General features: G+C 38.5%; 1 protein-coding gene across 6 annotated transcripts in view; it reads left to right on the top strand.

Annotated features, from left to right (window-relative positions):
- The window catches only part of USP24 (ubiquitin specific peptidase 24), a 67,328-nt gene that overhangs the window by 36,092 nt on the left and 6,782 nt on the right, over nucleotides 1–24,454 (top strand). For 4 of the 6 annotated variants that reach the window (XM_086617872.1, XM_086617869.1, XM_086617871.1 and 1 more), the window contains 35 exons: nucleotides 88–173; nucleotides 322–415; nucleotides 676–831; nucleotides 3,141–3,238; nucleotides 4,019–4,114; nucleotides 4,259–4,487; nucleotides 5,443–5,602; nucleotides 5,897–6,052; nucleotides 6,571–6,641; nucleotides 7,395–7,555; nucleotides 8,427–8,488; nucleotides 8,843–9,034; nucleotides 9,334–9,451; nucleotides 10,785–10,929; nucleotides 11,382–11,501; nucleotides 11,743–11,868; nucleotides 12,100–12,198; nucleotides 12,409–12,491; nucleotides 12,721–12,862; nucleotides 13,273–13,392; nucleotides 13,775–13,995; nucleotides 14,421–14,545; nucleotides 15,187–15,328; nucleotides 15,686–15,836; nucleotides 17,141–17,236; nucleotides 17,883–17,986; nucleotides 18,400–18,513; nucleotides 19,209–19,305; nucleotides 20,550–20,666; nucleotides 21,297–21,389; nucleotides 21,734–21,836; nucleotides 22,721–22,842; nucleotides 23,364–23,477; nucleotides 23,732–23,797; nucleotides 24,066–24,132. In XM_086617872.1, the coding sequence (XP_086473998.1) occupies nucleotides 88–173; nucleotides 322–415; nucleotides 676–831; nucleotides 3,141–3,238; nucleotides 4,019–4,114; nucleotides 4,259–4,487; nucleotides 5,443–5,602; nucleotides 5,897–6,052; nucleotides 6,571–6,641; nucleotides 7,395–7,555; nucleotides 8,427–8,488; nucleotides 8,843–9,034; nucleotides 9,334–9,451; nucleotides 10,785–10,929; nucleotides 11,382–11,501; nucleotides 11,743–11,868; nucleotides 12,100–12,198; nucleotides 12,409–12,491; nucleotides 12,721–12,862; nucleotides 13,273–13,392; nucleotides 13,775–13,995; nucleotides 14,421–14,545; nucleotides 15,187–15,328; nucleotides 15,686–15,836; nucleotides 17,141–17,236; nucleotides 17,883–17,986; nucleotides 18,400–18,513; nucleotides 19,209–19,305; nucleotides 20,550–20,666; nucleotides 21,297–21,389; nucleotides 21,734–21,836; nucleotides 22,721–22,842; nucleotides 23,364–23,477; nucleotides 23,732–23,797; nucleotides 24,066–24,132 (4,246 nt within the window). Of the gene's footprint in view, nucleotides 1–87; nucleotides 174–321; nucleotides 416–675; nucleotides 832–3,140; nucleotides 3,239–4,018; nucleotides 4,115–4,258; nucleotides 4,488–5,442; nucleotides 5,603–5,896; nucleotides 6,053–6,570; nucleotides 6,642–7,394; nucleotides 7,556–8,426; nucleotides 8,489–8,842; nucleotides 9,035–9,333; nucleotides 9,452–10,757; nucleotides 10,930–11,381; nucleotides 11,502–11,742; nucleotides 11,869–12,099; nucleotides 12,199–12,408; nucleotides 12,492–12,720; nucleotides 12,863–13,272; nucleotides 13,393–13,774; nucleotides 13,996–14,420; nucleotides 14,546–15,186; nucleotides 15,329–15,685; nucleotides 15,837–17,140; nucleotides 17,237–17,882; nucleotides 17,987–18,399; nucleotides 18,514–19,208; nucleotides 19,306–20,549; nucleotides 20,667–21,296; nucleotides 21,390–21,730; nucleotides 21,837–22,720; nucleotides 22,843–23,363; nucleotides 23,478–23,731; nucleotides 23,798–24,065; nucleotides 24,133–24,454 lie in introns of all 6 variants that reach the window. The other 2 variants (XM_086617873.1, XM_086617870.1) reach the window with 2 other exon arrangements.

The raw sequence follows: 24,454 nt of genomic DNA, 5'->3' as shown, positions 1-24,454 counted from the left end.
GGTCAGTTGCTACAGTGAAGAGCTCTCTTAAATTGCTTGCAACAGAGAGGGGAGAAAAAGACCTTTGTACTTCTGCTTAATCCTCAGGAGAAATCCCTCCCTGGAGTAGTGATGGCTCTCGTGTGTAACGTGTTTGATATGCTTTACCAGCTTGCCAATCTAGAGGAACCAAGGTAAGCAAACTAAATGGTTATTAAATATTGAAGAAATGCTCACGCTGCAAAGTTCAAATAGCTACTTCTTTTGCAGCATGTGGGCACTCACCAGGCCACAGTGTGGCTGAACCCTATTTTGTGCAAGTAACTTCTGATGCTTTTTCAGGATAACACTGCGAGTGAGGAAACTTCTTCTTTTGATTCCCACTGACCCAGCTATTCAAGAGGCTCTCGATCAGCTTGATTCTCTGGGAAGGAAGGTATGGATTAAACAATAACTAATCTTGGTGAGTTTAACAAAAAGGATTTTGCTTCCAGGTTTCTTAAACGCCTGTCAGATTATAATCAGTGAAGAGTCTGAAACTCTACTGTAAAATAATGCTCATGTGAAGGATTATTGCCTTATTTCCAAGCAGCTAGAGACAAGAGGGTTATTACAGGGATTACAGGAAACGTATTGCCAATTATGACAAAATGCGGTAGTCTCAAAATGTCTCTTCTTGTGCCTTATTCCTCCTAGAAAACCCTGCTATCAGAATCAAGTTCTCAGTCTTCAAAATCACCGTCCTTGTCTTCAAAACACCAACATCAGCCCAGTGCTAGTTCAATACTAGAAAGTCTTTTCAGGTCTTTTGCTCCAGGCATGTCCACCTTCAGAGTGCTCTACAATTTAGAGGTAAGAAAACAACTCTTATTTCTTTCTACTTGTGTTTCTAAGCCCTGAGGTTTAAGTAGTTCTAAGTTGCTTGGGCAGGAGCCCACCATAACAGGGACATTATGCAAAATGCAAATGTCATGTCATAGTCTGCATTTATGTATGTGGTAAATTCTAAACAGAACAAAAGGGGTAAAAAGTTCCACTTTGCAGACTTTACTGTGAAGCCAGGCCCTTCTTTTTGTGATTTGCAAGGTGGAAGGAGTGCTCTGTAGTAAGTGGAGAGGAGCAAAGAAACATGAAAGTCCTCGCTGTTTAGATAAAATTCCTGCTTGAATGTTCAGAAACTCTGAGTTATTTTTAGTATATATTAAAAAAAAGTTGACTCTTTCAAAAATAAATGGGAGCTGTTGTTTAGTTTGGTTGGTTTTCCTCAATTCAATTTGAAAGAAACCTTCTGTATAAGTCTACCATATTCTGTCTGTAGAGGCTAAGGAGGAACATTTTGGAAAAGCATTCAACTGTGAAGAATTTTTACTATCCAGATGTGCAGGGCATTTACCCAGAAGCTTCTGGCCTGTTTTATCTGTGCATGTAAAGCGAGTGGAATACGTACAATTCTTTTACCCCGAAGTATTCCCCTCAGTACGTTCTTTAGCCAAAACACTGAACTGGACCCTTTAAAAAGGTTCTTTCCAAGTATTCAGTGCATGAATTTTAGAGTATGATAGTTCAGCAGGTGTCGTTGTGAGGGCATTCTGATCTTCACACTCTAGGAAGCTGGGCAGTTTCTAGTTTACTCACAAGTCTCACTGTTTATGAGGACTCATTAACAGTACAGTTTTGAACAACAGTTAGAAGTTGGAGGACAGGTTGCCAGCCACTTCAAAAACAGTGGACGAAGTAATTCTCTTTCATTCCCGGTGTGGGCGAAGATCACTGTAGGAATTTTCTTGTCATTGCTTTCCTTTGGGTTTCCACAGTCTAATGTTAGCTCTTCGTCTTCCTACACTGTCATCACACTGCAGCATTAGGATTCCCCTCTTTTCTGTACAGCCAGAATGAAAGATGTTTGATGTCTTTGAAATATGTTGACAAGCTCTACAACTGGGAGCAAATGGTTTAGTATATCACAGCAAGGGTATCTTGTTGAACTGGCAGGTTATATTACAGTATGACGAGACACTTATCTGCTGTTTCTATGCCAGAGAAAATAATAAAAGCAAGTAATAAATTGCCTGCTTTTTTGGCAAAGGATGAGAAGTAGTAAATTCGATTAGATGCATAGATTATATGAGTGGACTTGTTCCTCAAGTCCAGTCAAGCCAACTGGAAGATGATTTCTGTCAGAAAAAGGATGATGTGGGTTTTTTTATCCCCTCAGCTGGTGATCTGTTGAAAATACAGGAACCAGTCTGAACTGCTTTCTGAAAAAATGTGCACAGAAGATTTGCAGTGTGCATGAAAGAGACAAAAATTAAATGATGCAGGGTTACATCATGCAGTGTTGTGGTAAGATTTCATGCCTGGAACTCTGTAAACTGTTCTTCTGACCTGCAAATCTGGAAAAAATGTTTTTTGTTTTCCTGCATGCAGCATTGTTGGCTGTACATGCCTTAGAGACTTTTTCAAGGAAGTAAATAACTTCGGGGGGTTTTCTGGGGTTTTGGGAGGGTCTGGGGTCTCTTTGTTTGTTTGGGTGTTTTGTTTTTCTTTACATAAAATGAAATCGTTTATAATTGTACATGAAATCTGACTCACAGAGACTTCCTTATGGCCTTGTTTCTGACTGTAATTGCATTATGTGAAGTTTACTGCTGACTTAAAACAGGAGGGATGGCGCAGTGGTGATGTTCATAAGGCCTATAGAATTACCTGGGCCATCTTAAAAAAACAAAACAACAAACCAATAATAGCAATACGATTATGTTTCAAAAGGCATGAATCGGTAAGCAAGCCATCTGTAGGGTGTTTAGTGGGATACTGTCAACTGAAAATCTAGAGGGGAGAAGGATTTGGGCTCTTAAGGAGCACTAACTGAGCCTGAAGACGTTTCATGTGCTAGAGTATGTGCTTTATCCTTACCCTTAACAAGTAAACTGCAATGAGGAAAAAAATGCCCTTTGATACAGAATAAATATCTATAATAGCCATAGTTGTCCTAAATATTTTAAACGTGATTTCTCTTTACTGACTACAGATTCACAGAAATGTATTGTTAATTGCTTCATTTGTAGTAGATTTTTTTTCTCTTATACTTGTAACCTTCAGCAGATAAAGAACAGTAAGGGAGGGGAGTGTATGCATGCTCATTTATTCATTTATTTTAGGTACTGAGCTCCAAGCTGATGCCAACTGCAGATGATGAAATGGCAAGGAACTGTGCCAAGTCTTTCTGTGAAAACTTCCTCAGAGCAGGAGGTTTGAGGTAAGATTTAAAAATCTTGACTCAGTTTATAACACTTTGTTTAGTTAGCAGTTCTGTGTGGTTTCTGATTTCCACACAGTAGCACACTAGTGTACCTGTCAGCTTCTTTTTCAGAGGAAAAAAAAGCCACACAAAGCTGGCTATTTTCTTTTTTTTTTTCATTATCTGATGTCTGAAAAGCTACTCTAGCTACCATAGTAGCTGTAACAGAGTACATGTTGTTAAACCCCAAATAAAGGTAGGCACAGATAAGCTAGTGAAGTGTAGCTTTTACTAAGGTAGTTGATATTTGACTAGTTAACATTTAAGTGTTTCAGTTGAAATTTGCAAGTGTGTACGTTACACTGTGTCCTGCAAAGATACCAGTGGACATTTTAAGCAGTCAAAGCATAGATCATGCATTAGGAACCAAATCAAATTTTAGTTGCCAGAATTCAGACCCTTCAGATAAGAGTTGAGGCACAGCGTGGGTGGTCTGGAGGACCTGGCAATACTGCTCGTGTCAGATTTATCAAGTCTACGTTGCTTTTAGTAATTATATCCGCTCTCCCCACACCCCATAGATCCTGAAGCGTTTTCCAGCAGGAACAGAAAGCTTTCGTCTATAGATTTAAGAGGGGAAAATGGGGATGTTATTCTCCAAAGACATCAGTTTGGCAGTTTTAACTGGCACTCAGCTAACTGAATAGGAGGAGGGAAGCATAGAGATAAATTAATTGCAGCTCTTTCCTAATGTAAAACGTTTTCAAATGAAGTCTGTCTTATTGATTTGCTTTTAAGTTTGGTGGTGAATGTGATGCAGAGAGATTCCATCCCATCAGAAGTAGACTATGAAACCAGACAGGGAGTCTATTCCATCTGCCTTCAACTTGCAAGGTATGTAATTGCCTTTCATTAGAGAAAGTGCTTCTTTTAGAGTGCCGCTTAATCTTTAAGATTAATTAGTACTTTGAGTTCTGTTTCATTCACTTGCTGTGGACATTCAAAAATAAGCCTGACGTTTTTGCTCTGTGAATGTAGGTTCTTGCTTGTTGGCCAGACAATGCCTACCTTACTGGATGAGGATTTCATTAAAGACGGAGTAGAAGCATTGTCCTCACGCCCCTTCCGTAACGTCAGCCGACAAGCAAGTAGGCAGATGTCCATTTGTGGAACACCTGAGAAGTCATCCTACCGACAGCTCTCTGTGTCCGATAGATCCTCCATTAGGGTAGAAGAAATCATACCGGCAGCAAGAGTTGCCATACAAGTAAGGAAGTGTTTGGTAATTTATGGTGATGTAGCAGTGTGGGCAGTGACAGCTGTATAACTCCTGGATTTTTAATCTGAAGTTTACTTTTTATACAGGTTATTGTCCAGGCTCCATTTAAAAGCCTGCAAAAATCCTGACCATCAGTGTCTCTTCCTGATCTTGATCTGAATTTTAGCATATTCTCAGAAATTATTTTGGCAGTACAAAGGGAAGCAGTACACAAAAATACCAGAAATAGATCTACACAGAAATTGTACTGGTGATTTATTTTCAGTCACGCTTAACTCTAAATTCTTATTCATGTTAATTTTCTGTGAGCTGAAAGAGAAGGTTCCTGCTTGGAATTGTGGTTTATAGTCCATGTTTCTTTGAATTAGAAGTTTTGGGCAAGTTCTTTATGTCAAATAGCTCATTAAAAATAAATTTGCTTGATGATACCCTGCGGAAAAAGGAAACTTAGGAAACTTTAATTTTCAGTGCTTTAAGAAAATGCTCTTTTCCCCTTCATAGGCATGTCAGTGTAAATAATCTGAGACTGGCTATTAACTAAGCAATGTAACCTGGCAAGAAAAACTCACCCATTTGAAAGTTGAGTCCAGTTGAAAGAAACTTTGTAGTTTATGTAATGAGTATGCCATGTTAGCTTCTTGGGCAGCGCTTCCCAAATGGGTGGACGTGATTGAAATCAGCATGCCTAACTCCACATATGTGATAAAGGTATCTACTCTAGTGGAGAGTTTAAAAATGAACTATTTTGTATTAAGAGAGCAATGCTGATCTCTCCTTGGGATCAAAAAGACTCTTGTATCCTTGAGCCTGCTTAGAGAAGAGCGGGGGGAAAAAAATCCAAATGTCAATTTGACGTGATCCAGAAGATACGTTCCTCTTATCCCTATGATTAATAAAGGACATTGAATGTCACAGAAGTAACTGCTGTTTCTTGTTACTTCAGACTATGGAGGTGAATGATTTCACTTCCACAGTGGCTTGCTTCATGCGACTCTCTTGGGCTGCTGCTGCAGGACGACTGGACCTCGTGGGAAGCAGTCAGCCAATAAAAGAGAGCAACACTTTATTTCCTGCTGGGATTCGAAACAGACTCAGCAGCTCAGGTAGGTTAACTGTGTCTCTAAACCAGTCTAAAGAAAGCATTTAGTTTATTCTTAATTTAACTGTTGCAAAGCTTGAAGCTGGGCTCATTGGAGCTGGACTTTGTGGTCCTTGTGGGTCCCTTCCAACTCAAAATATTCTATGGTTCTACGATTCAATTACACAAAGCTGAAAAAAATGCTTTACATTCATGTGGCATTTAGAGAAGTTTTTTAAATTGCAGAGAACTGACTAGAAGCTGAAAACATCTGAAAAAAATGTAATGGATTACAGCACTTGTTTATTTCTTAATGCAGGAAGCAATTGCAGTTCAGGAAGCGAAGGAGAGCCAACTGCGCTGCACGCTGGTATCTGTGTGAGACAGCAGTCTGTATCCACCAAAGATGCTCTGATTGCTGGAGAAGCCTTGTCTCTCTTGGTAACCTGCCTTCAGCTACGCAGTCAGCAACTAGGTATGACATAAAATTGAATTACTCACTCTTTTGTAAGCAAGGTGGGGGAAGGCTTTGAAACACAAACAAGTACGATATGATCATGAGAAACTTACAGCTTTGTAAGCTGAGACAGTTCAAGTTAAAAACCACAAGATTTAATTAAAAAATACAGGTATGGTTTTCCAGGACTGAAGAACGTTGAACGTTGGCATGAAACAAAGCATGTGTTGCTGTGCCTTAGTGAAAAGCATTGGGAAAGCTGACTTAGTGCCAATATGTAAATATTTGCACTGGCTTTGAAGTGTGTAATTCTGTAAGTGCTACTGTTTGCATAGCTGGTGTTTAGTACTTGAACTTTTGTGTACAGGAAATGTAAACCTCAGTGGTGGTGGAAGGAGAAGGAAGATGCTGTTACAGTGCCATGACAGTCTCTGGTGAGGGAATGAGATGGGGAAATATGCAAATAGCTGTTACTGCTTTTCAGTGTTGATGTGGGATGTCCACTAAAAAGATAACCTGGTATTCTTCTGTTCTAGGATCTTTTTACAATTTGCCTTGTGTTGCTGATTTCATCATTGACATACTGCTTGGATCACCAAGCGCTGAGGTGAGGGTCTGTCTCTGAAAAATTCTTTAATGTTATACTCCTTAAATGTGTACGTTTTGATCATTTAATATGATCTTGAAGATAAAATTGTTCATTACAAATATTCCAACAGTTTTTTACATTTGAATGAATAACCTTTGTGTAATTGTTCGTAATTCCAGTATCTCGTGTTGCGTTGATAGCAAATGCTGAAGTATTACATTCTTAAGGCTTGTTTAATTCATGAGACATAGGACTATGCTGTGACTAGTCTAAAGAAAATACTCTCATCTTGGTAAGGCAAGTTCTATAAAGCTAGTACTTTAGGGAGAGTTCCAAGTAACTTTCGACTCAAAAGACTTGAGTGAAATCTAAAAGAATCTTCTGAACTTTTGAGAAATTATTTGAAATGTCAGAACCCTTCTAAAATTCATTCTTTCTGATTTAAAATTATTCTGGATATTCTGAAATTAAGAGATTTTCAAGCTACGCTATACTTCATTTCATTGCATCTCATATATTTTGCATGAAGTCATTGCATCTTTTCCCCCTTATCTGAATTTATAAAGCATCAGAGCTTTTAGCTCAGGGATGAAAGTGGATTGCTAAATCCCTATAAATAGAGAAATCCTGGCTGGTGGGTGCAGAGCTCATTGTATGCTTTACACCAGCTTTTCAATGTCTGTTTTTTCTGTTGGATTTCTAACAAAACAGAAGTGTATTTTTTTGCAACCTTTGAGCAGCTGCTAGTGTTTGACAATGACACTGTTTCAGATTCGTCGTGTTGCCTGTGACCAGTTGTACACCCTTAGTCAGACAGACACATCAGCTCACCCAGATGTACAAAAGCCAAACCAGTTTCTCCTGAGTGTTGTTCTCGGTGCCCAGCTGCCTCTTTGGTCACCAACCAGCATCATGAGAGGAATCAACCAGAGGTAAGTCAGATGCGTGTTTATTGAGAAAGCAAATCTGTCACATTTTCAAATGAGTAGCGCTGTGGAAGCTCCAAAGCAGAAGAGATTAGGGGCTTGCACAACGGACTTAAAGTCTGTCAAAAGTAGACATCCCTGTGATGCCCAGATAGTTTTGGAGTTATGTAAATTGAAGGGAAATAAAGCTGAATTCTCAAGATGCGACTCTTCCTCTGTGAACTCCTACAGTTTAGCTTATTTGACGTCCCATTCGAGAGGTGGTAGTTGCTAAATAGGCCTGCTCTTTCTAGGATGTGGTCATGGCAGCCAGAACCCGTCTGGAATCCTGCTTGAGGTGTAGAGGTGATGGGATGTATGATAGTAACACCAAATTTATTTTATAGTATTGCATAGATCCAGATCAGAAACCAATCCTAAAGGCTCCAGCCTTTTCAGTCGTGTCTGTACCCATGGCTTCACCTGATTTCTTGTTGCTTATGTCATTGCACCTGTAAACACTGTAGGTGTCAGTCCTGTTAACTTGTCCCTGACTGGCCAAAGGTGGTTGAATTTAACAGTAACTTTAAACAGGAATTTCTAGAGGAGTCACTGAGAAGTTAAATCATGTTGTTGTTCTATTGTCATCTGATAATTAACTCAAATTGTTATGAGGTGAAGGAAGAAAGCAGGATTAAATGTTATTCATAACATTCAGAAGTAGCTGCCGGGAAGGTATTTGTTCTAAAGCTGCAGGATGCGCATGCAGAAGCATAGTGAGACTATGAGCATACTATTTTGGATTAGATGGAGAGAGCACACAGGCCTTAAAGGCAACTGCTTAGAAAAATATTTCTGATTTTAAATTAAACCTTTCTTCTATTTGTACCTGTTTCAGGCTTTTGTCCCAGTGTACAGAATATTTTGACCTGAGATGTCAGTTATTGGATGACCTCACATGTAAGTATGTTTAGATTACTGTAGAGGCACATATGTCATTCTGATTGCAGCTTCCAAGCGTGTCTTCCTTCTGTAGACAAGATGTAGAACTGCCTTCACAGGGGGGTTACTACACCATGTACTTGATGTGAACTGCCAGTGTGCTGGCTGTCCTGTGTCCTTAACACCTGACACGGACTGTTCTTAGCGTTCAGTAACAGCAAGACAGCTCACTCCTTTTGGAGACTGAAATTAGTTCCTTTGTACACATTGTGGAGTAAACTAGACCTTTACCAAACTGTCTGAAACCCTTTGCATTTATATTCTGCGTTTATAGAGCTGTTCATTTTTCTGGGTTTTCTTTTTCTCTTGCAGCATCGGAAATGGAACAGCTGAAGATAAGCCCAGCTGCCATGTTAGAAGATGAGATCACCTGGCTAGACAATTTTGAACCCAACCGCACAGCGGAGTGTGAGACTAGTGAAGCTGATAACGTTCTGTTAGCAGGACACTTGAGGCTCATCAAGACTCTCCTTTCGCTTTGTGGGGCAGAGAAGGAAATGGTTGGTAAGTATTCCTTTCTACTGTAAAGTGACTAGACTAGTGTGAGTTCTGCATAGCACTAACAGATGTCTTGATCAGCAGACAGTACATGTGAAAGCATAATACATCAGAAGTAGTAATACAGAGCTAGGAGGAGTAATTTTGGCAGTACCACTGTTGTACCTTTGACATTTGATAATATATTTGCGTACGTTTTTTGTCGATACGGTGCTATTAAGTGATTTTGCTGTTACAGAACACCTTTTGACATTTGCGTTGATAATGTAAATATTTAACAGAAGATGTGGATTGCTGTGTTACAGGTTCATCTTTGATTAAGCCATTGTTGGATGATTTCCTCTTCCGAGCATCCAGGATTATTCTGAATAGCCATTCTCCAGCAGGCAGTGCTGCAATCAGTCAGCAAGACTTTCATCCAAAGTAAAAATTGTTTTGTTTTTTTTATGTTGGGGTTTGTCCTAGATCTCATGAATGCAGATGTCACATTGGAGCTACAGATACTAGGATTTAATACCAATGTCAGAGCATTTCTCCAGTTCTCTACATTTCCTACATAAGTATCCAAATAGAATTTTTGTAAGTTTTTGTGTGACACAAAATCTTTGCTTTTCTGTACTTCCAGAGTCCGTGCTTTGTTGGATCAATGATGAACTGCAAGCACAACTAAGTGCTGATTTCATGAGTCCAGAGAGAGTACTCCCTTAGCTCATCATCACTTGGGAAGCTAGTTAAATTGGAGCATGAGCACGAAATTAACTTTCCAAGCCCCTTGTAAATGAGAATCTCAAAAGTTTTGCTATTTTCTTTTTACTTTAAAAGAACTGTGTTTTGTAAAAAGGTAATGCTGAGCAAGTCTCCTTGCACCTGAGATAGCTGATAGTAGCCCAGAATATGTAAAATGGGGAGAAAAGAGTGAGCTTTCTCTTTCCTGTCACACATGCCTTCTCTTATTGCCATACAGTATCCGAAGGGCTGGGTAAATTCACTCATGCGGAGTTTTGTGCTGCTGCAGGTGGATTGCTTACATTACATTAACTAGTTGGTGTTGAGAGTTGGATCAGGCAAATCTGCACTTCCTTTCCACAAACCCTAAAGAAAGTTCCACTGGAGCATTTGGCAACCCCTGAGCTGAATGGGACTTGCTACACCTTAGTATTTTGTTCCAGCTTTGTTCCATTGCAGTTCATCTCAAGCATGCTCTTTTATTTGCTTAAAGTAAATGAAACCTTTTCTTTGGCCTTTAGAAGAAAGATGTGTCTGATGATCCACTGAAAAGAGCTAAGTAGAAGCGTTTTGTGCTGGTCTAGCACAGCTTAGGTCGAAGGGCATCTCTTGTAGCAAGTAAGTTATCTGGTCTAGCTCTTTCAAAGCTTGTCTCCCTGTAAATAAGTCATTAAGTCTCTGTTACAGTGATAGAGAGTATCTGTCTGTTTGTCCTCAGACAATTCTATGTCTTCTCTTTAGGGCACCTACTTCTCCTTGCTACTGAATGTTAACAACAGGTGTCTCCATGTCAGTAAGGGAGGCTTGTTTAAGGGAGTGTTCCTGGTGCTGCTCTTCAGATTCAATTCTTCCCTGTTCTCCTTCTCCAAGAAAGAAAAAACAGCACTCTGCAGTCTCTCAGGAGTGTTTTATCATTTGAAGTGTTCCTTTTGAACATTAATTGTCACTTGTTCTGAGTAATACAGCTTTCTGGAATTAGAAATAATTGAGTCATCTGCAAAAGAGATCTCAAATGTGGTTTTCTTTTTAGGTGCAGTACAGCAGATAGCCGACTAGCTGCTTATGAAGTGTTAGTAATGCTGGCTGATAGCTCACCTTCCAATCTTCAGCTGATTACAAAAGAGCTGCTTTCCATGCATCACCAGTGCGACCCTGCACTTACCAAGGAGTTCGATGTAAGCAAGAAGCCTTTTTTGATTTGTATTAGCATGGTTTGGAGTCCTGTGTATGATCTACTTAACTGCTCCATTCATGAAATTTCCATGATCCTCAATTTAAAATGACAAAAAGCAGATAAGAGCAAATGCAGATGCATTTTGTCTTCCTCCAGCAAATACTCTAGTGAGTCTTTGTCAGTTATTATCTGGATAAGCAAGAAGTATTTCCTAAATATCACTGATTTTATTTAGATCTATTTCAGGCTATTTTTAACAGTTTTGTGCAAAGTGTTAAATATCTAAATGACCAAATATAGCACTCTTGCAATCTTTCAGAATTTATATTCCTAGTTTTCCATTAAATTGCTCTTAACAGCTCACATAAAGGTGATTATAAACACAATGGTATGTTATTGGAGTCTCATGCTTTTTATAACTTACTGAGACAAAAAATACATTTGTCATTCTAGTATCTTCCACCAGTGGACAGTCGCTCCGTTTCAGGATTTGTGGGACTGAAGAATGGTGGTGCTACTTGTTACATGAATGCTGTCTTCCAGCAGTTATACATGCAGCCTGGTCTCCCAGAGGTAAATAGTTCAACATCCAGTAAAGTCCTCCTTTTGGAATTACTGTCACCTGAACTGCAAGTTCGTCTTAGCACCATTTGCAAATGAATTATTTAAAAACAAACAAACAAAAAAACCCTGTGTATGTGTGCACATATATATACACTCAATAAATATGTGTTTTGTGCTGTGTGTATCATGGCAATTTACAGTGATAATTTTGCTGAGAACCAATTTAATAAGGTGATCTGTTCCCTTCCAGGCCTTGCTTTCCATTGATGATGATACAGACAATCCAGATGACAATGTGTTCTATCAAGTTCAATCTCTTTTTGGTCATTTGATGGAAAGCAAACTACAGTATTATGTACCTGAGAACTTCTGGAAGGTATTAAGTCTTTTTGTTTAGAATATATAGCTTTCCTACTTAACAAGTAATCATTTACTCAGCCTTTTCTCATTGCAGAATTTCTAGAGATAAAGTAAGTTCTAGTTCAAAAAGTCAAAACATGTAAAAATAACAAATTTCTTTAAAAGATCACTTTCTTTAGTGATATATATATATATATATATATATATGGACCAATCACTTTTTAATATGTATTTATACTTTATATAGATTTTCAAGATGTGGAATAAGGAACTTTATGTTAGAGAGCAACAGGATGCTTATGAGTTCTTCACCAGTCTTATAGATCAAATGGATGAGTACCTCAAGGTAAAAACCTCAGGGATTTCTTTCCTTGTTTATATGTATCTCCTTGGTACCTTTTCTCTCTTTGTTGTTTGTTCTTCAAAAAAGAAGGCAGAAGCCATTCAGCTTATTTTATAATCTACATAGTATTCAGAATTTTAAAATTCCTGTTGCTTTCTTGGTCTTTCACTGTGCAATATACCCAGCTGATGTCTAACTTTACATCTCCAACAGAAAATAGGAAGAGACCAAATATTTAAGAATACTTTTCAAGGAATCTTCTCTGATCAGAAGATCTGCAAGGACTGTCCTCACAGGTAACGTTAAATTTAGTGCATTGGTTACCAAGTTGAGTGCTCCCGTAACTATTAAAATATGTAAGTCAAAATAGCACAAGAAAGTAGACACATATGCCTTTGTGAGCATCACAGCTGTTGCTAGCTATGGGGCAAATGCAATATTCTTTCTTGAGCATATGTCTTGGTAATGCAAGTTGGATAGGTTCTACTCTGTCAAGACCTTGACTGTTTTTCTTCTTGAATTTAGGTATGAGCGCGAGGAAGCCTTCATGGCTCTCAACCTAGGTGTGACTTCATGTCAAAGTCTGGAAATATCATTGGATCAGTTTGTTAGAGGAGAAGTTCTGGAAGGAAGCAATGCATACTACTGTGAAAAGTGCAAAGAAAAGGTATTGGTTCTTAATGTGTGTGAAAGAAGATTCAGCTGTTGCTTGGTATTTTCTTAAGCATTACATGGTCATAAAAGCCATGCTTAGATACAGCTTACTTTTTCTGTGTTGAAGACATAATCAAAATCTTAAGTCCATAAATCCATGTAGATGGCATTGTTTGTTCCCTGGAACTCATATTGTAGGCTGAACGTTTAGAGGGGTGGCAGGATGGTAAAATGTTCTGTAATGTACCAGCCCACTGCACAAACCATAGCTGCCATAGTATGTTATCTGTGCATATTATAGTTATCCCATGGTCATCCTGCCTCCCATGGCTGTCTTGTACGTCAGTTCAAAATGGCTGGAATTGGGCATCTGTAGAAGAATACTACATATAGATAGAGGTGATATTCTTTTTTCTTTTTAAGAGAACTACAGTGAAGCGCACATGTATTAAGGTCTTACCTAGTCTGTTGGTGATTCACCTGATGAGGTTTGGCTTTGATTGGGAGAGCGGACGTTCTATTAAATATGATGAACAAATAAGGGTAAGAAAACTTTTCTATATAGTTCTGACCCCCCACCTTTGTGGAGTGAACTCTCACTCTTCCTATTCGTTCTTCCCCCGCCATTTTGATACAGGGATTTTGAGTACATGATACACTTAAAACATGATCATGCTATAGAAAATATTTTTCCTTAGAGCTTTTCTTGTCTGCAACATTCTCGGTGTCCTTTCAGAAAGCAAGAGCAAAAGCCTTCATAAAGTCATTTTGTTTAGCTTCTGTGTCATAAGGATAAAAAGTTGAAGTACCATGTTTTCCTTCGGTGTTCCTAATGTGGGAAGTATTGATACAATTCAAAATAAAACTACACTAAGCATGTACACAATATAATATCTCATTTAATCTGAAATCTCTCTTCAAACAGTTTCCCTGGATGCTGAACATGGAACCTTACACTGTGTCAGGGATGGCTCGCCAGGACTCGTCCTCGGAAGTGGGGGACAATGGTAGAAATGCAGATCAAGGGGGCGGAGGCTCCCCAAGGAAGAAGGTTGCCCCTACAGAAAACTACGAGCTCGTTGGTGTGATCGTTCACAGTGGCCAGGCACATGCAGGGCACTACTACTCCTTTATAAAGGACAGGAGGTAATGGCTAAGAAGATTTGCGGGGGGGGTTTGAGAGTGGTCCAAAGACTACTTGTTTTGGGAAGGCACAGTGAACCATTCAGAGCTCTGCTGGAAGCACTCTTCCCTTTCTTAACACTCAACATTGTGGGTGCTAAGACAATAACAAATACTACACGACAGCATATTATAAAAGTCTCAGGAATTCTTACGTGCCTTGTATTGCAGTTCAAGGGCTGCCTGTGACACTAGATGTAGGCGATGTGCTTCTCATATTTTTAATCAAGCTTATATTTTTTTTTTAATGTAACTGACATTGGTTGAACTAAGCTTTCTATTTACTGTCAAAAGTGAGTTCAGGATTGTTGTTTCTAGGGTATTCAGGGTGGTTTGATTTTTTTACTAGACAATCAAGTAACTTTGTTTCTGTTCTGTTTTGATCACAGGGGATGTGGAAAAGGAAAGTGGTATAAATTTAATGACACCGTTGTCGAAGAATTTGATTTAACTGATGAAACCTTGGAATATGAATGTTTTGGTGGAGAGTATAGACCTAAAGTCTATGATCAATGTAAGCACAAGTAGAGATTGATTTACAGTAGCTTTATATTTCAGAGTGATTCTCAGTAGAGGTAGAGCTCGGTCCATTATATTTACTTTCAGTGACTTGGTCTAATAATCCTTCAGAAGCAGTTTTTTCCTAAAGGATTCTGTTTACTGAAGGACATAACAGGTGTATATGGCCTAATATTAATTGGAACATATTCACTGTTGTTCAGCACTTTGTAGACTTAGTAGCAGAGGAGATTCAAAAGTAAAATAGCACCTTGTTGAAATATTTTTAAAAAAAAAAAAAAAAACCCAAACCACAAAACAGGCCTTATTTTAGGCTAGTGAAAATGATTGTACATAGAACATGGTGTGGCATCATGTAGTTAAACTTTTCAATGCTTTAAGGAGTTAATTCCAAATATATTTCCACCAATATTCACTTGTTTCATTATTACCTTTTTAAAATACATATGCTTTTTGCAAAAATACTTTAGAACTCAGGTATTTGTTATTCACTAACAGACCGGTGTTTTGGTCTGACAGATAACTGCATACTGCCACGGTGTGTGTTACTTTGCACACCTAGTTTCAGTTCCCTATAGAAATGAAGAAGGTACTAAACCTTCAAAGGCCTTCATCGAATGCCTTTTCTCCCATCAGCCAACCCTTACCCTGATGTCCGTCGGCGCTACTGGAATGCCTATATGCTCTTTTACCAGAGAGTGTCTGATCAGAACTCTCCAGTCTTACCAAAGAAAAGTCGAGTGAGTGTTGTGCGTCAAGAAGCTGAGGACCTCTCATTGTAAGTTCCTCTTGTGTCTGTAAGAGTTTCTCTTGTGTTGCTGTCTAGACACTGTCTTCAGAACTAGGAAATTAATAATTGAAAAGGAGTATACTGACCCCTGCATTGAATTTATTTTGTGTATGTGTGGGGTTTTTTAAGCTACTTAATTGAATAGTCTTTGTTGTTATGATTTCCTCTTCCGTAGTGCTGTCACTGTTGCAGTAAGAAGTTCAAGCTGACTGACAGCCTCAAGAAGTATTTAGGCTGTCATCTAAATTTGCCTTAAGATAATATTGGCTGTATTGGCATCTTAAACTTGAACTGTAGATTTGCCATAGGATTTCCTTATTCACCTTGAGCTTGTATGTATTTCAGATCTGCTCCATCTTCACCAGAAATTTCACCCCAGTCATCGCCTCGACCCCATAGGCCCAACAGTGACCGCCTCTCCATCTTAACTAAGCTGGTTCGAAAAGGAGAAAAAAAGGGACTCTTTGTAGAGAAAATGCCTGTGCGGATATATCAGGTAGAGCACTCTGAAAGTGGCAACTAAATCCTGCTCATACGAAATTTAAGCACGTAGTAGTAAGAGGAACATAGTAACTTTGAAGGTGGCCTTGAAGTAATTCCCTTCTTGGAAGCAAAGCTAGAAGATACTTCTGGATTCTGATTTAAAGCTGTTAACAAGCTATTCAGTTGTACATTATTGTAAGTTTTGCTGTCCCTTCTAACAAAATTGACCCATTATTCTTTGCTTTGAAGAAACTGCAGGCAAATTAGTCAAACATGAGATAATGGCAGCAGTCAGCATGCAAGCAGGGAGAGATAAGAGCAGAGGAGATGCTTCATTTGACGTACACTTGAGGAATAACGGAGGCGATGGCAAATTACAGTCATCCTCAAGCTCTTGAGTTCACAAGCATGTAGAAAAGGAAGGAGAAGTAAGAGAAACCAAAAACAGCTTCAATTCTGTTCATGTCTGTTAGCGTACGTAATACTGTACATGATATCAAAGGGGAAAACACGGATGTTGAAGGCCACTTTGCAAGTCAGGACTGAAAATGAAGTGTGGTGGCATTGGCAGAACAGTGAGAGAATGGTAGAACCTGGTCGTAAGAGCAAGGTCTCAGCAGACCTGCAGCTCTGGTCCATACAGGAGAGGGTACAATCTTGCACGTATTTGGCCTTCTGAACGTGCCCCATCCTGCTGACCTGCAGGTGTGAAGAGAGCCTACATCACATAAGCAGTCAGAACAAACTGTGCAGGCTGTGTATGGCCCTTCACGTGGGCTGTATTGGGGTGTTCCAGGGACACATTATTACAATAAACAGAACTTGGCTCAAATTTATTGAAAGTCTGTCAGCAAAATCTCATTTGAAAAAAAGAGGCTTGGCATTCAAGTACCTTATTGTGACTGCAGCTTGTAATTATACCATGGCTCCTCGCTCTGTGCATGTAAATTTGCTAAGCAAGCCTTTCAGGTTTGAAGGGTGTTCTCTTGGCTTTTCTATTAAAAGCAAGCAAAAAATAGAACTTATCAGCAACTTCTTCCTTTTTTCTTTTCCTTAATGATTTCCCCAAATGATTAAGTCCCTCATCTGTTGTCTTGCGGTTTTTAATATCCTTGGAAGAAAATTGCTGGTTTCATACAAATGTTCTAAGTCTGCTGTATGTATTTTCCTCTCCACTGAAGCGGTGATTCAGAGCATGAACAGAATAGGTCTGACACTGGTTTTTAAACACACATATTTACATAAAAGATGTGATTTTAGTTAGAGAAATGTACTTGAACGACATTTTAATTTTTTTGCCTTCTTTCACTTTTACAGATGGTGAGAGATGAAAACTTGAAATTTATGAAGAACAGAGATGTATACAGTAGTGACTACTTCAGTTTTGTTCTGTCATTAGCCTCACTGAATGCTGTAAGTACCTAGATTTCAATCTTGGAGTATTTGGAATATGTTGGGTAGAAAGGGCCACAGAAGCTATTTGGGTCACAACACAGGAAAACTGGAAGAGAAGAGTTGACATGATTTTGCTTTTCCAGCTGAGCAATTCATTGTCTCCAATTATTTTTCACACTGATAACATTTGTCTGTCAGCATACTTCAGCCTCCAGTGCTAGTAGTGGGAGAGACATCATTGTGGCATAGTAAAATTTATGAAATAACACACACATTTTTCAATGATGCAGACTGAGCTCTGGTGGGACAGAGATTCCTCTCTACATGGAAAATCCAAAAGTTGGTGTTAGTCACCTCAAAGTTGATAGATTTTCATTGGAAATGCAGTTTACTAATTAAGTTTTTATAAATGAAGTAATAAAGAAACCAGCATTTATTAAATCTGCAGATCTGGTGAGCCTTACAACAAGTTTGTTCCTGTTTTAGTGTATTTGTTAACTAGCATAGTCGGCACTGGAGACTGTTTTTAGCACAGAAAAATTCTTTGGTTTACTTTTTTCAGATGAAGTAAATTATTTGAACAGAACATGTTGATGTGTTTAAGAGACAGCATGTGTGCTGCGGGCATACTTCTGCTCTGATGTCAATTTGACCTTTCTTTCAGACTAAGGTAAAGCATCCTTATTATCCGTGCATGGCAAAGGTGAGCTTACAGCTGGCAGTCCAATTCCTCTTCCAAACCTATCTCCGAACCAAGAAGAAACTCAGGTAAGGCCTTGTTCTGCATACTGTAACAACATATTCTGAGGTTTTTGTGCTTGTCGTGTCTACAGCACCTTGCAGTTCTGCAGGTAGCATGGATATTCACAGGATTAGCTACACATTTCTACTTTGCATTGGAATCCTGTCGCAGAGGAAGGAGGGTCATGTATAACCTGATGGTTTGCTGCCTCTCCCACCTGTCCATTATTTCAGCAGTTGTGGATTGGGTGTGGAGAGGCTTTAATGGATATAAAGACAGCACGTTGTTCCAAAATACTTCTCTAAGTGTTTTTGTCTTAAGCCATCTAATGTATGTTCAATTCAAGTGAAAATTCTATTTGGCAAACAAGGAACACAGCTTAGGTTTTGGAGGTGTTTTTTCTCTTTCATTACTGACAGTTGTCCCTGTTTTGTTAAAGGGCTGATACAGAAGAATGGATTGCCACCATAGATGCACTGCTTTCCAAAAGCATTGATGCTTGTCAGTGGTTAGTTGAATATTTTGTCGGGCCAGAGGGCCGGGAGCTTGTAAAGTAAGTACTGATAATTCTGTCATAGGTGTTTTGTGTCTCACGTATGGACAAAGCTTCCTAATAACATGATCTGGCCTGTACTGGTGTATTTCCAAAAAGTTGACTGTGCACATTCTTTAAACAGACACTTCAGATAATCACTTAGGTTTTTAATTCTCTGTGTAGAGAAATGTGCAGCTTTCTGAGTAATTCTAAAAATCTAATAGAATAATGCAGCGTATGTGGAGGAGGATGCAGGTGTTTAATACAGCCGAGTGCCTTGGAATGTGTTTAAGTTTGTCGAGACACTCCTGCGAGTGGTGGGAAAGGACAATGTGAATGTGGTGAAAGCGCTTGGTGTAACTTCAGTTAGATACTTACCTGACAAAGATCACATGTGAACTGGAAAGAATTTTTCTCACCAAGCTCAAGATCAACTAATAGGTGTTTTCAAAACACCTAAGACAAATTCTTTAGCTTTTAGTTTTAGCATTTTTGTTACTCGAATTAATAAATATAAATATTATAGACCTTACTAGTGACAAGCAGGAGTGCAGGAAAATAAGGTAAAGCTTATCCACAGAAGTACAGTACAAGAAGTATCCAGATTGTTATCCTTTTTAAAATAATAAGCACCACACTTAATCATATAATCATAGTAACGTGTGTACACGTTGATTCCAGTTCTCTTTGCAGCTTTGCCTTTTGTCTTCCAGGACTTTCCTCCTGGAATGCAGTGTGAGAGAGGTGCGAGTTGCCGTAGCCACTATTCTTGAAAAAACCCTCGACAGTGCCTTGCTTTATCAGGAGAAGGTTAGTGTCACCTCATCACCAGCGATCCTGTTGGTTGTCTCTACCTAATGGCTCTTACGGTGTTCGCAGACATGTGATTTGTAAATGACGAGGTGAAAGGCTCTCACCTTGATGTGCTTGTAGCTCTTTGCATCTTGAACAGGCTAATGCTCCTCAGCCCTGCCCTGGGAGGTAACGTGCTGCTGTAGTTCTCAGAATTTAACTTCAAAGAATTCTTTAAACAATTCTGCCTGATTTCAGCTTGTCTTATATACTGGTATCACGTATTCTTTTAATAGTTTGGAAGCAGTGTTTTCCTAAGATTTATTATCTTTTTCTGATTCCACATATTAGCTTAGTTTCTAACTGATTCTCCTTCCTCACTCAGTCAGAAGCCTATAGCAATAGTAACTGAGTTACCTTGTTCCAGAGAGAGACCATAAGTATGGTTATTGTTAAAGGTTTAATTTTGTATTAAAAAATCTTGGCAAGTTTGGGAAGTACAGCTTGGTTATGTTGTGCTGATCTTAATATTCTAGGAAAACCCATCAGGAAACTTGTGAAAAGGAGTCATTTGTAGAATGTGTGAGATTTACCTATTTCCCTTGAGATACCTGAACCAAATAATTTGTATTAACACTTCTGAGTTCTCTTATCTCTGTTCTGGCATGTTTCGGTAGGTTGTCACATTTAAAAGTGGTTGGACACTTTTAAATGTCCAGGTCTTGTTTAGTCTGAAATAATTAATTTTTTTTTTTCATCAAATTTTAATATTTGATGTGATGGAATATCTTTTTCTATCCAATTTCTGGAATCTCTCTATTCTTTTTCATCCTGTGTCATGAATGGAAGACACTATGGTTGTATAGGTTTCTGTTAAGAACGTTTGTCGAGTGACAGTTTATTTCTAGTCTGATTTCTTTTCCATTACTGTAACGACTGGAACATCTGAACATCGTTTCAGTCTGAGGAGTAATTTGAATCACTTTAAAAACAGTGCAAACTGCTGAGTTCCACCTCTTTGAGCAAGTTATCTACATGCCAATGGTTTCATTACTTTCCTGTTTAATATAAACAGCATTTGTTCAGAAGAGTTAAAAATGGGAAGGCTGTGATTCCATGTTAGCTATTGATAATCATCACACTACGCCTGTCTGACCATACATATGATTTTCTTAACCATACCTTAATTCTGATGTGTGAAAAACTTTCATTTTTTAAGCGGTAGACAACTCTTTACATTCAAATTCATAATTTTTTCACAGTTAAAAAGTCTGCATCAATTATTGGAGGTGCTACTTGCTCTACTAGATAAAGATGTACCTGAAAACTGTAAAAACTGTGCTCAGTACTTTCTGCTGTTCAATAACTTTGTACAAAAGGTAAGAAACCATTGTTTTTTCATGCTATTTTAGTTTTAAAGGACAATAGTAAAGCAGCTAGTCATCCATAGACATAGAAGGTTTAATCAGCACAGTGAAACTCTTCCAGCACACTTTTTTGTTCTTTTGTTTTTGTTTTGTTTTAAAAAGTAACTGGCTTTGAACACTGGATTAGGATAAAATCACACAAACATACACCAGCAAAGTGTACCAATTGAAGATGTCATTTTCAGAGTCTGAATTTGGGGTTTCTGTTTTGGGGGAGTGTTCATGGCTGTTCTTAAAAAAAAAAAAAAAAAAAAAAAAAAAAATCCAGCATTCTGGATTTTTGTCCTAGAGGAAGAAGAATAGTGACTAGACTGTACTGTTCACCCCAGTATGGTTTCTCACTATTCCCCTATTTTTTTTTCTTTCTTTTTTCATGTGGTACTTATTTTGCAAATGCTGATTTATATAATGTGCTCTATATAATGAGACAGCTTTTTAGAGATGTTCCTTATTAATCTGTGTGACGATTTTATTTTTTTTGAATGGCAAATGCAGTGTTTAACGTATGCATTTTACTTTGTTTCGTTAGAGCAGTAATTCTTTACCTGCACAGCTATGTAACTTTTTATTGTTGCCTAACAGCAGGGTATAAGGGCTAGCAGTCTTCTTCTCAGACACTCTGCTTTGAGGCACATGATCAACTTTCTTCTTGGCCCCAACCGGCAGAGTAATCAGGTAAAGTTTACGTAGCATGTGTTGTGCTTTAGTTTGTCCATCCCTGTGGTTTTTATTATGCTTAAATTATGGATAAATGCTTTTTATGTGGTACAATAGACTAATTGTTGGATTATTCTGTAAACTTCATGCAAGTCTTAGTCTACTTATGTGTGGCTGGCGTGGAAACAGCTGTTTTGGCAGAAGTGAGCATCATGTTTTTGATGATAACAAGATTTTCACCAGCTTTGAAGTATTAAAACATGGTGGTAGACTGTTAAGGACATTGCTTTGTTTTGACTTAGCAGAAGTTGACTAAATCAACCAATCAAAAGTTAATTAAATCTCTCCTTTGGATCAAGCAGAATCGCAGGTGGAGTTCAGCACAAGCACGTGAGTTTGGATATCTCCACAACACTGTAGCACTACTTGTTTTGCACTCTGACGTCTCCTCTCAAAGAAATGTTGGTAAGAATATTACCTTTTGGTCATTTTGCATTTCAGTTACTTTGACTGGGAGTAACTAGTTAGGAAAATATGGTAACTTTGAATTTAAGGCAGTAATAGCATACATTTGATTACTTTTTATTTTGCTGTAAAAGTACTGAGAGGCTGTGGCAAAGAGATAGTATTACAGGCCCTTGGAGTGGGGGAAATCGTGATATTAACATTAATTGTGCCTTCCCCCATCCTCCGTATACCTAAAAGGTCTTTCTTCATGTGAGTAAATCAAGCTGTGTCATTGTTGGCTGGAACAGACTCGCAGCCTAAGGGGCTGTATTTTGCTTAGATTTATTATGTCTTTTGCTAATCTGAAGGGGAGTATTTAGACTGAGCTACTGGATAATAAGCAATGAAACACACTTCTAGATATTTCTTACAAGGGACAGAAATATCCAAATAAAGATGATAAAGGAATACGTTGAGATCTTCAGTTTCCTGAAGGAGGAATTTAAAGCTGTGTTTTTAAAATAATAACTTGATTCCTGTCTAGGGTTAAAAGTTTCTAGAGTTGGAGGTGGTCAAAAATCATAAAGCAAAAGAATGATAAACATTCTGAATATGATGAATATGCAGCAGTGATTGGGAGTGAAAATAAAACTCAAAGTACTGATAGGAAATATGAACGTTTTGCTCTGACTTTCTTGCAGTTCATTTGCCTACGTTGTCACTACAGTCAATGACATTTTAGTGTGCAAGAGGTTGTTACTTGGAGTGGTACCATATGAGCTATAAACTAGTTGAGATGAATGTCATTAGAGTTTTCATGGTGCCAAATGAGCAACAATGTCTTCAAGTTGTGTAGAACGAACTAATTTATTAGTGGATTATTTTTGTATTTGCTATTATAGCTCCTGGTCTCTTTAAGCAGCGTCCACCTCTAAGCATCACTGCTTCAGGTCCGCTTTTGACGCTCCATGAAGAAGTGGAAACCTTGTTATTCCTATCTGAGGGAAAACCCTACTTAATGGAGGTATGTGTTTCTAAATTCTGCCCTGCTTGAACCTAAAAGCTGGTCTTATGTGATTTCTTTGAAGTATCCTGACGTGAAAACCATTGAATATTAAAAACCAACCAGCTAGGGAGTATATGGTTATTCTTTTGAGTCTAAACAGGAAGGCACCTTTGATTTCTTCTTGACCACTTCTTATTCTAGTATGTCTCTAAACTTTAGGGGTCTGGTTTGAGAGTTTACAAAGTTAGCAAAGGCAGCTGAACGCATTTCACAAGTGCCCAATGCAGTCGGTTACCATGTCAGCTGGAGGTGCCAGCTTGAATAGCTCTGACTTTAATGGATCATGCTTGACCAGACCCCTGGAGATGAGCAGCAGGAGCTGAATGGAGTGCCATGAGAGCAGGGTTTCTGCTCACTGGGCCACGCAGGTGCTAGGAGAAAAAAGCTGCATCCTTCCTGGAAAAGACTAACGTTTTATTACAAACTTACTTAAAAATAATTGTATGGCTGTATCTGAAATTGTTCACACTTTCCATTAGGTGATGTATGCGTTACGAGAGCTAACTGGATCTCTGTCGGTTCTCATTGAGATGGTGGTGTACTGCTGCTTTTGTAACGAGCACTTTTCCTTTACTGTGCTACACTTCATCAAGGTAGGGAGATAATCAAGATAAGCTTTTTGCATAAGTATTTCTTCTAGGCTTGAGTCATACTGTGTCTTGCGATTTATAACAGCGCTGGGATCTGCAGAACAGTCAGTACATTTTGTTGGATTTGGTGGGTTTAGGGGGTTTTTTTTGGCTTTTACTGTTTAAAACAACAAATTTTCAAAAATCTGTAAAGCTGTCTTGTAATTCTTCATCATCAACGTATTTTACTAAATCACTTTATAATTTCTTACATACAGACTCAGCTGGAAACTGCTCCACCTCATGAACTGAAAAACATATTCCAGTTACTCCATGAGATACTGGTAGGTGAAGGGTAAAGACTTGAGCAGATTTTGTATCGATGCATAATGAAAAAAGTCAGGACTGTGTTGGTGATTTCAACATCCACGTATCTTTTAATGCTTCAGTTTGGAGTTTTTATTACTTTTTAAATTGCTGTCTTGATAATCCAGTGATACCTGAAACTTTACAAGTCTTAACTTGTTTTTGATGTTGAGGTGCTTAAAACCATGCTTAGAATAGATATAGTTATCACACACAACTTAAATTGATCTTTTTCTTTCCTAACAGGTTATTGAAGACCCATTACAAGTAGAGCGCATCAAATTTGCCTTTGAGACTGAAAATGGATTAATAGGCAAGTAAGCCAGGGGGTGAATGCTCCAGTCAGTGCAGACCCTTATGTTGATGATGGTTCATATCATCTCCTGGTTTCTAATCCTTCTAAACTGTTTCGCTTCTCAGGGAAAACAGCTCGACACGTTTGATTTAGCCACCATGCCCCCCAAAAATGCTCTAAGAAAATTCAAAATAAGCATTAGAATATTATAGAAATGGCAAACTGGAAAAGAATTTAACTGGGAAAAAATAGTTATCTCCAACAACAGCAGTCAGCAATCTCAGGGAAGAGGGATACTTACATACCTAAAAAGTGACGTTATGGAACCTTAACCAAGAGG

Source organism: Tauraco erythrolophus, chromosome 10 (genome assembly GCF_009769465.1).
Source record: "Tauraco erythrolophus isolate bTauEry1 chromosome 10, bTauEry1.pri, whole genome shotgun sequence".
Classification (NCBI taxonomy): domain Eukaryota; kingdom Metazoa; phylum Chordata; class Aves; order Musophagiformes; family Musophagidae; genus Tauraco; species Tauraco erythrolophus.
Note: the sequence above shows the minus strand (reverse complement) of the source record. Positions and strands in the feature narration are given on the sequence as shown.